General features: G+C 34.4%; 3 protein-coding genes across 4 annotated transcripts in view; 2 read left to right on the top strand and 1 right to left on the bottom strand.

Moving 5' to 3' along the window:
• The window catches only part of LOC138323799 (cadherin EGF LAG seven-pass G-type receptor 1-like), a 47,662-nt gene extending 46,874 nt beyond the window's left edge, over nt 1-788 (bottom strand). For both annotated transcript variants that reach the window (XM_069268646.1, XM_069268647.1), the window contains exon 1: nt 404-788. The gene's annotated coding sequence lies outside the window, so the exon portion shown is untranslated. The remainder of the gene's footprint in view (nt 1-403) is intronic.
• Nucleotides 789-5,398: 4,610 nt separating this feature from the next.
• Nucleotides 5,399-8,662, top strand: LOC138323798 (E3 ubiquitin-protein ligase RNF181-like). Its single transcript, XM_069268645.1, has 6 exons — nt 5,399-5,637; nt 5,829-5,879; nt 6,341-6,429; nt 7,631-7,746; nt 7,936-8,010; nt 8,243-8,662. The coding sequence occupies exons 1-6, from the start codon at nt 5,558-5,560 to the stop codon at nt 8,300-8,302; spliced, it is 471 nt and encodes a 156-aa protein (XP_069124746.1). The 5' UTR covers nt 5,399-5,557; the 3' UTR covers nt 8,303-8,662.
• Nucleotides 8,663-12,416: 3,754 nt separating this feature from the next.
• Nucleotides 12,417-14,483, top strand: part of LOC138323797 (zinc transporter ZIP11-like) — a 31,268-nt gene continuing 29,201 nt past the window's right edge. Inside the window, exons 1-2 of the mRNA XM_069268644.1 lie at nt 12,417-12,576; nt 13,660-13,698. Coding sequence (XP_069124745.1) covers nt 12,469-12,576; nt 13,660-13,698 — 147 coding nt within the window. The 5' untranslated portion in view covers nt 12,417-12,468. The remainder of the gene's footprint in view (nt 12,577-13,659; nt 13,699-14,483) is intronic.

Here is a 14,483-nt window from a genome sequence, read left to right as displayed (position 1 = left end):
ACACGGTACGGGTAATAGAGATACCCATTACATTCACAGTACGGGTGCTAGAAATGTCTGGTGCATATCATGTAGGATTTCCACTTACATATACATATACCTATATCTCATCGTGCACATAGTACATATATACATAGTACTGGTGATATAGGTCGTCAGAACCCCAATACATATATAGCCATTGGGTAACAGGGGTCACCATTGCATGTACAAACACATTTACATTGAAATAGTAAATTTATTCATAAATATTTGATTATCTTGCTTAACTATTGAACGTGAAATATGTTGTGTCAGCCGTTATTCCCTCGGTCCTCTGTAATACAGAGAACATGTGTATGCTAATCACACCGGTCGGTTCCAATAGACCGACATGACAGTATTAGTAAAAGGTCATGCTTACCTTGTCGGTGCTCCGCCCATGTTTCTGTTCACTCCCTCCAGATTTTACAATCGCGTGAAGTAAGCAATTTCGGATTCCCAGTTTTGTCCATTCAACAGTAATCACAATATAGTTCCTTTAGCAAGACCAGTCAGCAACAGATAGAACCGAAACAGTCTGACCTGCAACACAGTCATGTGACGGCTGACTTCCCGATATAGCTGGACGGAAGCAAAATTTCCTGGAATCACAGGATCACCGGATTTGGTACTTGATGTGGTTTATTTGAAGCAGAATGACAGGACTTTTCTGGTTCTGGCAGGGTAACATGGACGATGTGTATTCCTACCAGTAGACCGGGCGAGATTGACATTCCAGCAGCCTCTGCGCTAACAAGCTTCCCTGTACGACGGCAATCGATCGTACGTAGAAATGCGAACAAAAGCATGTTCCAATATTGAACCGCCCAGATGTGGTGGCTCCACGCCGATCGATAACTTGAGGGCCTCTTCCGCAGTCAAATGACGCTTTTCGCGATTTCATTTAATTTTAAAGAAATCCAATGTATCTATAGATATTAGTTTCGGAATGGAAATGGCTTCTTCGATCGAACCGGAGGCCCTACTTTCCGTTGGTATCAATTTCCATGGACTTCTAGATATTTTCTCCTACCGATTAACAAATTGTTCTCTTTATAGTACATTGGTAGTCGTTATGTAATGTCTCTTGTGTTGGTAAAGGTTTCGGTAAGCTGTGTACAATACTAAACAAAACACTGATATATTGAAGTAACATATATATTTACTTCATTATAAAATTGAAAGTACTGTAAAGATCATCTGCCTAATAAAATAACTATCTTTGGGAGCATTTTAACAGTGACCAGTGTATACAGACTAATTTCTCTTTTTCCCCATGAGTTCTACTGTATTGTAAAAACGCTTTATTAGATAAATTATGATTTTGCGTGTATTTAGTTTTTTTGTCGCAATAATCGAAGAATGTTATATTCTTCAGGTCGAGATCTTAAGATTTGTGTAAACAGCTTTGCATCCAGGAGTTAGGAAATGTTTGGGATTTTGCTTTTAGCAAAACTGCAGAATATTGTATCATTTGTATTCTTCAGATCGAGATCTAAGGATCTTGTAAACAGCCTGGCGTCCAGAAGTCAGTCCCTAGCGACAAGCAATATGGATGTTCGTCTACATATAAACAAGTTGCTGAGCGCCCCAATGGACACACAATGAATATAATATTATATGTGGTTACTAGGTTCATTAACGGACGGATGATATGTAGCGTGCAATCACAAAAAAAATCAGCCGTTTCCGCAAAGGTTATGACCTATTTACAAGCCTTCTGGGAAACTGCTAGGCTGTTACAGCTGGCATTCATAGAGCCATAACTTCATACTTCACTCGGTTATACTTTTAATATGGGTTATTTCTCTACATCCTACTTCCATTGATCCCAATTCACAAAAATATTGACAATTTTCTTTTAAGTTTGATTTTGAGTTCTTATTGAAATTACCATGACCCAACTTGACGGATTTATTTTTATAATTAGTCAAGGGTTGGATTTTTTGTTTCCAAAAAAAAAAATCCTTTTTCACTAAGTTTTGTATTCATTTTTACATTTCATCTTTGTTTGAATTGGATTACAAAATTCTATGTGGATTAATGTTTCCGATTCATTATATTAAATGTTTGTTGTCTTGCCCGTAATCAGTATATGTGATCGGGTGAGGTGTGTTGTCCGGTGTCATCGGTGGCATGCTTCAGTGAGCTAACACAAAAAGGACAAAAACTCCCCTATCACAAGGAGACAAAATGCGAATAGAATATACCGCAGCATCCCAAATCATACAGACACGCACACAAGGGAAGCCGTCTTTGGATAACCCCGATTGTAATAGGACGTTTATCTAATTAGCTTAGCCAAACCAAATGTGTATCTGTAGTCCTCTTAAAAAGGAATTACAACCTCGTGTTTTACTGTTCTTCCTTAACGTTTAAAAAACTGTATTCCATGTGATTGTGTAGCGACCATTATGATTCTTGAAATTTACTTCATGCACGAATCTTCAAAATTATACTATATTTACCGATTAGCACACAGTTCACACCTTTAAATTGGTACACGTCAAGTAAACAGTCGGAAAGCTGGCAGACGAAATATTTGCGGATATCCGAAGCGAGTTATAATAGGTGGGTACGGAGAAATAAAACATGTTAGCCGGGATCCGGAAATCGACGTTACAAACGTATGACGTCACAGAAGGGACGGTCCACGTTAACTCAATCTACTGTTCTCTCTTCCTTTCCCCACTAAACACCAGAAACATATCGGTTCCCTTAATCTCAATATTTAGTATTTCATACTAGTAATTAAAATCATTTTCGCAATTATCTCCAAATCAGTTTCTTATAGTTTTGTGAAATTCGCTTAGTTTCGGATTTATCGTCTTTTTAGCATGTGTACATGCATGTTGAATTCGAATTTACATAATTCAATCATCATTCACAGTTTTTTGTTTCACGCTTCGTAATGCACTCATTACAAAGAATTACCCATTTTGGATGATATCTAAGCGTTTCTCACATAGATTTTTATCTTTTTTCTCGTATTCATCCATGGATGATATCGTGATAACTATCATTGACAAACCAATGCAGATATTTTAATGACAATTTTAGCATGCTTCGATCCGTTTGAAACTCAGCAATAGAATTTACAATTTAATTTCCTCTTTTATACACGGATAAATCTAAGATCATTTCACGATTCTCTCTTACTTTCTTCATGCAACATTTCTCACTTCCAATCACTCTTGTTACTAGTTTTCAATCATGATCAATTTTGATGAAAGGTTTTTTTCGAATATTACCAGAAGTTGTAAAAAAACTCCGATAATGTATAGCTTCTCATCATCTTTTGACTCTATTCCTTGAGCATACGTCTGAATACTACACGAAGCACATGATTTTGGCTATAATCTAGATATTTGTTTATTTCTTTGTGTATGTAATAATATATTAAAGATGCTCCACCGCCGACAGAGCAAAAACTTTTCTCATCATTTGAACAATAATTGTTGTTTAATCGTGTATTGATATGTCTAATTAACACAAAAATTAATATAATATAATTGATTCTGCTTTTGGTGCATGCTCAATCAGTACTGCATTCCATATAGGATATAGTAGCACGGAATTTTTTGGGATGCAATTAATTATTTTTTAATATTTTCATCTTAAAGTAAAATGAGAAGCTCAAACTTTTCAATGTTGGTAATGGTTTAAAGTAAATAACTTTTGTAACTGAAGAAAAAATTAATTTGTCGTTCCTGTTTTTAATAGATTTTTTTTTTTGTCAGCGGTTGAGCATCTTTAAGAGAAAAATATGTATAGAGCCAAACGCCTGCGCTTCGTGCAGTAAGCACAGACTTTTGATTCGACAATTATTGTACATACCCCTGTGTATGGTATACTGAGTCAGTATTACTCGTACTTTTAGAGGTGTACACAACCAGAACCAAAACCCTGTGTTGTAGCCAACTTATGTATAAAGTAAAGGTCACTTAGGGTTTAGGGGCGCTTTGATTACACGTTGGTACCTTTCGCGCCTGTGTTAGATAAATGCATTCCCCATTTCCAAACTCTAGAATATATTACAGATATTATCGAATTTGTTAACGTTTTGCAATTTGTAACATACATTTCTGAATTCATGTAATTGTATACTATTCAGCCATTACAATTTTGTAAAACAAACCAAGTTTGATTAAGTTTTGCACATTCATATATGTTTCTTACCAATTTACTTAAAATGTGGTGTTTTAACTAAATTTTACATCATTCTTTAGTGAAAGAAAGGTAATTCTTATTTTCCCTTTCCGGTATATCAAGTAGACAAATCAGAGACAAATTGCAGTTCATCCCGGTCCATTGCCGAGGAGTACTCAGTGAGTACTGCTACAAGCCTTTTTTATCGTCGTCTCCGACAGTGACGGAACGTATACATGTCTGTGTCCGTTAGATACGGAAGCGTATTAGGCTCACATAGCAAAAAATTTTTCCGACCGCCAAATAAAACATTTTCGTTATCTCGAAAAATATTTTCCTATGTGAGCATAATAAGCTTCTGTAGTTAGAATATGTCTACTGTTTATTTATTGAGCTGCTTGTAAATTTCAACAAAATATGTAAAAAAAAAATTATGTTTCAGGCGAAAAATGCTACTAGTACGGACGATATTTTTACGCAAAATAATCACGATTATTAGTCGTTTAAGTTTTACCGGATTTGAATTCACACTAAAACATTAAAAACATTAACTTTCGAATGCAAATAACGACATTTTCTTAATATTTGATTCTTTCATATATTTCATAAGTTGTGAGCGATACGAGTTACTGCTAATTGCATTCCAATGACACAAAAAAGACACGTTAAACATTTTTTTTCGCGTATAAATTTGTGCTAAATTTTCGTTTTCCGCGAACTTATTCCATTTTTCTGCGTTCTACCTTTGTTATAAGGATTTGTGAGCTTTGTTTATATTAAGAACTGTTAAGTGACTTTTATTATTAGAAACTAGATCTAATCCAGATTTTTTTTTGTATTTTGGAGACTTGGAATAATTCTGAAAAAAGGAGATATTTTCAACAGTTTTGTATTAAAGTCTCATAGCAGGGGAAAATATAGAAAAATATGTTGTTATACCCCAATAAAATACCCCTATACAATGTTGAAGACTGAAATTGAGCGTATAATTTTGGAAACCCGTCTTTCAAAAGATAGGATGCAGTACACTTACAAGCACAGATTGATATGGTACAGAAATGTAGATATATGTGGAAACTATGAAAAAGGAGTTGGTTTGAAATTGACTTCCTTTGGAGATTTACAGAGAGCGACGATACTCAGCAACATGCATGTGATAGCCTCGATGAACATATATGATGCAAGGGAGATAACTAGTACTTAATAAGAAAATCATGCGAACGCGCCTTCCTTTAGAGTAAAGACTTCCGGTTTATCTGTCATCGTGACTGTTGAAACATTATCTTGACTCTAGAAATATCTAGACTAGGCCTAGTTGATGACGATCACAGTGTAACACGGAATATATATATAAGAGTGATAGGTGTTATCCCAGGTTGAGAAAACAATGGCGTCTTATTTTGATGAACATGATTGTGAACCTTTGAGAGATGGTGAACAGCCGAACCATTTGTTACACATGGCAAGGTAAGATTTTAATCCCTCTGTTGTCAGATCGAATCTGATCATGACCAGACACCAAAATTGAGGACAGTTTGGGATTTCGTATTTAAATATTGACAAAAGTATAATACCTATGTCTATACGTAGGTAACTAAAAAGTACATGTACATGTAGGTAATAAAAAGACTCCAGAGTGTATTCTTATTGTTTTTCAGATTACTGTTGGACAGTGGACTTGCAGCAGAATGGGATATGGAATATGGCAGGTAAGTACAAGTACATGTCATAGATACATTTTATATATGGGAAAAGGACTGGAGGAGAAACAATATGCAGAGTCAACTAAGTTAATAAATTATTACATGTACGTTTTTGTAACTTGTTAAAAACTGGAGCCAGTTGGACTCAAAAAAAGATGTACTATCAGTTTTACATATAGATATATCCCCATGCAATATGGTTATCAGGTCGAAGAAATCCATATACGTCAGAATAATGCACTAACTTGCATTGTCCTGATCATGATTAATGAGATAGATGATCAACCATACATGTACTGCTGGTAGGTATTAAACTTGCCTGACAATATATGCCTATAGATTATATATTGACATATATTGTCAGACAAGTTTAATACCTTTGAGATCAACCTGGTCCAGTTCACTAAATGCACTATAATAAACTTACATTCATCCCACATATCATTGACTCCTTGTTATATTTACAGAGTTTTTGGAGGAGAGGGCAAAGCTCCACCGGCCTCCAAGAAGGTTGTGGAATCCTTACCTACCCATATAGTGACACCTGCTGAAGCTGGTAATAATAAGTTAAGTGACCATGCACTTATCAAGTTAACTGCATTCATGAAAACGCTATATCTGTAATAATGTAAAATGATTTTTTTTTAAAGTTCAAACATATAGATCCTAAAGAAAATATACTAGAGTTGTTAAGTCTTGACTGTGTCCATTTTCAATTCTGTTTTTTTTTCTTTTTTTTTTTTCTCAAATCTGTGAATACTTTGTATGAATAATTCTTCCAAAATGTCAGCCAAGTAGACATAATCAATATAAATCTCAAGAGTAGGTAACAGTCCTTGATTCGATACATAATGGATATGCATATGAGCTTAGATAGTATGAAGTTTCGTTTGAAATATTATACAAATATTTAATGGGTTACTATGCTTTAGTTCATAATATTTAACCCGAGGTGATGGTAATCAACAAATGTGTTATTGCATGAGGCTAAAGGCCGAGTGCTATATAACATTTGTTGATTACCATCACCGAGGGGTAAATATTATGAACTAGAGCACAGAAGCCCATGAAATATTTGTTTTATTACATAATCATTTAATCACCATTTTTTTCATTTCAATTGATTTTTAATGAATACCAAAATCACAGATCAAAATCTTCACCATCGTACAGGATGGAAAAGCTTCAAATCATATGAAACTTAAATCAAATTTAAAGATTATGTACTCCACGGCTTAACTCCACTTTTCATGTCAAATCGCATTCTTTTAAAATATTAGACCTGTATGCAGACTTTTAATCCAACACATTCATCGTGATCGTCCTGTACTTGATAAAACCAACTGTCAAACAGAGAGTGCAACGTCTATGATGGCTTGATCCAAAGTCTATAAAGCTAGTGCGAAATTGAGCTTGAACCTTTCTGACGTCATAATAACGTAACTCACCGTTACATGCGATTCATCAGAGGGTTTCTACAAAGCTAGACATCAACAGCGAGGTGTTCTAAAAGCCATGCAATATAACATCTCGAACCCTGCAATATAACGTTTCCATGGAGGCATGCAATATAACTTCGAACAGTGCAATATAACAAAGTTTTATTGAATGGTCTGTATAATAGTTGTAAATATTATATCTCCTCATATATAGATTGGTGTAAACAAATTATGTAATTAAACACTTTATCAAACAAAACAAAATATAATCTGAAATCGATGATCCATTGTTTTTGTTGCTTTTGTCTTGTTATTCAGCCCTTGAGAAGAAATGCCCTGTGTGTTTGGGTCTGTTTGACGAAGAAGATGAAGTAAAGGAAATACCATGTTGTCACAAGTTCCACTCCAAATGTATATTACCCTGGCTAGAGAAGGTAATCTTATTTTGTGTTTAGTACTTTTCTACTTTTCATAAGTAATCAAGTATAAGTCCACTTCCTTACTATGATATCTAAACTCTATCATTGTATTTACCTAGTTTATGATATGATAAAGCCTTTTTTTCAAATTCCGGGTAATTGTCAATTTGAGTTTGAAATAAATTAGTAATTATTGATTTACAGGTAAACAGTTGTCCTATGTGTCGTCATGAATTACCAACAGATGATCCTGATTATGAAGCTTACAAAAAACATAAAGTGAGTACTGCTTGCTACTGTACAATTGAATGACCAGCCTGACTGAGTGACCCGACCAGATAACGCCTTATTGTTTTATTCCCTCCACACTATCTCATCCATTCTGTCAGAAACCATCTTCCATATCTCTCCATCCAATTCCTCTTATTATCTGCTGTCTGAAACTATACAGTCACTTTATGTAGATTAAAATATTTGGCAATGTTGACATCTTTGGTTGATTTTGTTTCAGGCCAGAGCAAAACAGCGAGAATTTGAAATGGAAGAACTGCATAACTCCATGTTTGGATGAGATAACTGTCAAACAGAAATAGGAAGAAACTGAACGACATGATTAGAAATGATTGGTCTCCTAATCCAAACTGTATAGAACCTTGAGTACTGTTTTACTGTGAGGATGATGGAGATTAAGTGATGGTCTGTCAACTGCAATACTAAACTGCAGAAAGGGGTTGATTATATTCCAAAGTCACATCACATTCTGATTCTGATCATGTGAGAAATTCCAGGAAGCCGTGCTGGTCACATTTCCTCCAGGAACATTGATTATACAGCAGGACTGAATGATCTTGTTCTGCATCAATACTCATATTTATTCATACGACAATGACTACAGAGAAAGACCTATAATAAAGATAGAAATGATCCTGTATGGTGGTTTTGTGTGGAGTTTTAATTTTATTTCACAATTTTAACAAAGTATAACTGATGTTGCCTATTTTCCTCATCACTTTTAGTTTATTTGGGACATCTTTGCTGTTGTCAGTAATTAGCGGTGACATTGCGAAATGCCATTAATTAAGCAAAGAACAAGAGAGCAGTTAACGCATTCACTCCTGAAAGTACATAATGGAATGGTTTAGTCTTTGATTTAGAAGAGTCTACATGTGTCTTTATGGCTAAATGAGTTAATAATATGTAGGACAATTAACCCATTTGAATGCAGTCGTTATTTCAATATAACTTTCTGTGGCGTTTACTTACAAAGAGGTACAAATCAAGCTTCACCAGAAGGCAAATCAACGCAATTTCTATTTAAAGAAACGCCAAAATCAATTATTTACCTGAACTGAACAGAAATATAGAACAAAACAAAGAATTAAGTTATGTTAAGTTGCACTCTGATCCACAAATTGAAAGTAATATTAGAACATACCTGTACATGTCATACGTACAGATACATGTACCTATAGTGACATTTAAAGGTCCACTAACTTTCCAAAACAAAAAATGAAAATTTCTTTAAAGCAATAAAAAAAAAAAATTAACATTAAATTATATTATACAGATCGATGACCTAACACCAAACAAATGCAAGATTCACTGGTATTCCATGTTACCATGCAGTGAAGGACGACGGCGGGAAACAACACAACACCCGATATTGAAATTAACATTTTATTTATTTTAACTAAATTGTTCAGAAGATGATGATAGGTGTCGCCATTACCTTTCCGGAGCAAAATATAAAGGTTTCTTAAAAAAACATTAATAACATCAGAAAATGCGTACCGATGACCTAAAATAAGGTTACGACACCAAGCATATGCAAGATTTCCTGCGTAATATATGAAAACAGTGGAGAGTCAATTCGCTGTTTTGCCGTCTGGCGCAGTGATAGTCAACTACCGCCCGGTATTTAGGACGACGGCGGGAAACATGATACGACCCGCGTTATGAAAATAAACATTTTATTTATTTTAATCAAATCGTTCGGAAGGTGATGATAAAATGTAGTATTAACAGTAAGTTAATAATTTTTGCGACTCTACAAAATTATCGATCTTGTTTTACATTCCCATTTTAAAAATTTAAAACCGTTTCGGAAAGGTAGTGGGCCTTTAACGGTAAATTAAAGATGCTCCACCGCTGACAAATGGTATTTTTTTCACAATCAAAAACAGGAGCAGACGATTTAGTATTTTTCTTCAGTTACAAAAGTTACTTGCTTCACACCATTTACCACCATTGAAAATTTTGAGCTTCTCATTCTACTTCAAGTTAAAAATATGAAAAATTATTAATTGCATCCCGAAAAAATTCCGTGGCACTATATCCTACATTATATATGGAATGATGTACTGATTGCGCATGCACCAAAGGCAAGATACATAAAATGTAAATTATCTTATATTATTTTTTTGAGTTAATTAGACATATATCTATTCTACGCGATCAATCACCAATTATTGTTCAAATGATGAATCTCATTTATGCTCTGTCGACGGTGGAGTATCTTTAATATCTTTTGCGACTCTGCAATATTATCAATATCGTTTTACACTCCCCTTCTAAAATATCAAGACGGACGATGATTTTACAATGATAAGACGGACGGTGACTTTACAATGATAAGACGGACGATGACTTTACAATGGTAAGACGGACGCTGACTTTACAATGATAAGACGGACGGTGATTTTACAATGATAAGACGGACGGTGATTTTACAATGATAAGACGGACGGTGATTTTATAATGATACGGACGGTGATTTTACAATGATAAGACAGACGGTGATTATATAATGATAAGACGGACGGTGATTTTATAATGATAAGACGGACGGTGACTTTACAATGATAAAACGGACGGTGACTTATAATGATAAGACGGACGGTGACTTTACAATGGTAAGACGGACGGTGACTTTACAATGATAAGACGGGCGGTAACTTTACAATGATAAGACGGACGGTGACTTCACAATGATAAGACTGGCGGAGACTTCACAATGATAAGACTGGCGGAGACTTTCCAATGATAAGACGGACGATGACTTTACAATGATAAGACGGACGGTGACTTTACAATGATAAGACGGACGGTGACTTTACAATGATAAGAGGGACGGCGACTTTACAATGATAAGACGGGCGGTAACTTTACAATGATAAGACGGACGGTGACTTTACAATGAGAAGAGGGACGGTGACTACAATGGTAATATGGACGCTTCGTCTGTAAAAATGTACAATGAATCAAATCGAAGTATACATGTAACATATTTACGATTTTACGTATGTAATATGTACATGATAAGGTATATACAAAAAACATGTTAATGTACATATATTTCATCAAAACTTATAAATCAACTTGAAGTGTGTACGCGAAAACCTACAGTGTTTTCATCCTTTTGATCCATTTCATTAGCAATGGGTAGATTTAGCGTTTAATGCGCTCGTGTTAAGAAATACGTTAAAGGGGCCAAATTGAAACAAAAAATGTTTAGTGCGAGACATAGTCAATGAGTCCTGGGCCGTTTTCGATTATATGGTTTGACTGGTTGGACCTAGCTGTTCGTTTATTAATATAAGACGGACCTGGTGATTTTACATTGTTTTCAGACGAGCCTTGACAAAGCCCTCAAAGGCCTGTATCATAAACTGCAGGTCCGTCAGGATTTATACTTGAAATAATGACTTTAACCAACGGTCGAACCGGTTGTTCCGAATAAACGAAAACGGCCCTGCTGTAGCTGGTTTAAACATTTTCTGCTGGAATTTAATGTTTTAACTGGCAATACGGTACAGTTAGACACGTTAATTATGTTACACTTTCAAAATTTGATGGTTTGTTTAAAACAAAACGTAAAGATTTCATTTGCAAAAAGCAGGCCAATTTCTTTTTTTTTTCTTCATCAAATCAGTTTAAAATTATATATGTAATCCTAGCATTAATTTGGTTAAAAGACACATTTTTCAAAATGATCTCCAAATTACGTCATTCTTGATCTTTCAGCAAGTGATTACTTTCTGTAATTCTGGTAAATACTCACACAGAAATGGTATGATTTGTTGAAAATGGGGCAAAGGAACCGAAATCACCATGTTTTACAAAGTACACGATGGAACATTTCTCATTACCTGTATAATGTCCTCTTCAGGTGCCTATGTCCTAAAAGTGGTGACGTCATTATTGATGTCAATGCTTTTTCGAATAATATCATTCATACAACAAAACTTTTGACTGTATGCCCTCACATCAAGAGGATTTTCTTGAAATTGCCGAAGTTTGTCGAAAAATACTTGCCCTTTCTTCAGATATTTTTGAAATACTTCTCCTGTATTTATTTATTTATTTTTGTAAAATAGACAATTACACACAGTGAAAAAAAAACTTGACGTCGATTTGATCAATGTTCATATTTTAATCTACAAATGTACACACACCTCTTAATTGATATAACATGTACATTTTTAAACTACGGAAAATATTATAAATATTTTCAACATTCAAACAAAATTTAGAAAAAAAAATCGTTCAAAAACGAACCTGTAATGATAGATAATAGAATTGTCAAAAGGCATGAAACTTCTTTTAATATGACGTGTGCGATTACTTGGCAAAGTCCATTTTTGGGTCTTATGCAAGGCTAAGTCTACTTTCACTTTATAGTCACGTGGGTGCGATGCAACCGGAAGTGGATCAAACACAATATGTACAGTTGGCAGAATGATAGCCGGTTACAGTGCCACTGTCCAGACGATTCTGGGAACTTTGTTTACATGGGGCCTCACAGCAGCTGGAGCTGGACTGGTGTTTGTCTTCCAAAGCAATCAGGTAAGCTATTGTTTCGAAATGAGCACAGGTGTGTTATCTCCACAGGTGTCTGTACGTTATATTACGTAATGTCGCAAACCATCAACAGCATAGCCTATCGATTAGTACGACTACATTTATGCACATGTGTTACACTGCACACGTATACAATTACCCATTTTGATATTTAAAGTTGATATTTATATGTTACTTTGATGTATGCATGCAGTCAAATGAACTGATTTATTTTCAATTTAATTCAAGAAATTAGAGGTAGTTATTATTTTGCTGAATCATATTACAATCATTTATAATTTTTCATATATCCAGATTTGTCAGTGCCAAGACCTAAAATCCAATTAATGACATTGAAAAAAAAATACACACACAAAAAAAGAAGAAGAAATATTTCATACATATCTGAAACTTCTGCAATTTCAAGAAACTCTTATTCAAAGCAAAATCATGATAAGCAACGTAACAACACAATGATTCAAAAGTGTGTTGTCAGTTTATGCCTCGATCTAGTCTAACATTTTTGGAGTATGTGCTCCTGGATCTGTATAGTATGATATACCGGGTATAACACAAATACATATAATGAAAGTGTTATATGTTTGTGAGTAGTCTGCTACAACATACACAGTGCAAACAATGTGCAATGATCACAGGTACAATTCAAGTATGCTGTATAAAAATTGCATACAATTATATAGTAAGATAATCACTGTGTTAATTAAGTGATAAATTATTATTATGAAATATGTACACTTATAAGTACATTTATCCCATACATATTCATCTTCTATGTTAAGTTTAATTAAACTATTAAATCTTATTTACTGGTACATTATCTTCGAAGTGTTTTCCCCTTTTTTGCAAGCCTTGGTGAGAAATTCATATGAAATTAACCCTAATTATCGATTTTGTCTGCATGTGTGCTGTCCTCATAATATAAATTATGCATTTGTATTTTTTTTTAAGTTTCGGTACAAAGTGTTTCTCATTTATATTTATGAGTACAAAATGGTTCATTAATTTACCTGTATTCTTTTATACAGAGAGATATTTCAGTGTTTTAAATGAGATGTTCTTTTGTTACAGAGGAAGGTTTTGGATGCCAGTCTGGGGTTTGCTGCTGGTGTAAGTATTATCCTTACATTTCCATAAAGCATTTTATTCAAATATTCAAAAACTCTATTGCATGTTAAACTACAACAGAACTGCATTTCTCTGGATCATTCAAAGCTTTTCAGAAGAGTTATTACTATGTCATAATTAATTTTCAAAAATAAATTATTTGCTAGGGCAAGAAGATTGAAACTGTTGTTAAAGATGCTCAACCGCCGACAGAGCATAAATGATATTCATCATTTGAACAATAAATAGTGTTTAATCGTGTATACGGTATTTGACCCAATAAGCGCCAAGGGCATATACAAATTGAAAAGAATGAAAAGGTGCTAATAGGTATTGAACTGTATTGAAAATCTATACATTTTTGTGTAGTTTTGTATGATGATTTATAACTTCGTGTAGTTTCGTAGGTTGTTGTGGTGTGTATAGATGTAGAACTCCAACGCAGATTCAGTGAATGGTACGATACGTTTATTGGAGTCTTAGGAATCGACTCTGTACAGAGATTATTGGCGAGTTAATATAGCAGTACATCGGGATAACATATGTCAATATTTGGGTATGAAAGCCAATACCTGGAACAGTTGACCCGACGCAGATGCTGTATTACATAGGGAAACATGTTTACTCATTAGAACTTATCATGTAACATAATTAATAACATGGCTATGTAATTAGTAGCAATACAATGACCCTAACAGAGGTTGGTTTCCAATAGACTTTACATGCACGTACATGTACTATTGTAAATATGAAACACATGTGCTTGACCTACACAGTGTAACATACCT

Source organism: Argopecten irradians, chromosome 5, assembly GCF_041381155.1.
Source record: "Argopecten irradians isolate NY chromosome 5, Ai_NY, whole genome shotgun sequence".
Classification (NCBI taxonomy): domain Eukaryota; kingdom Metazoa; phylum Mollusca; class Bivalvia; order Pectinida; family Pectinidae; genus Argopecten; species Argopecten irradians.
This window is presented reverse-complemented; position numbering and strand designations above follow the sequence as displayed.

Excerpts from the sequence above, each read along its gene's own strand:
- LOC138323798 (XM_069268645.1), top strand. The coding sequence starts at position 5,558 with ATGGCGTCTTATTTTGATGAACATGATTGTGAACCTTTGAGAGATGGT. Across the intron at positions 5,638-5,828 it reads CATTTGTTACACATGGCAAG|ATTACTGTTGGACAGTGGAC; the intron begins GTAAGATTTTAA and ends ATTGTTTTTCAG. Across the intron at positions 6,430-7,630 it reads AGTGACACCTGCTGAAGCTG|CCCTTGAGAAGAAATGCCCT; the intron begins GTAATAATAAGT and ends CTTGTTATTCAG.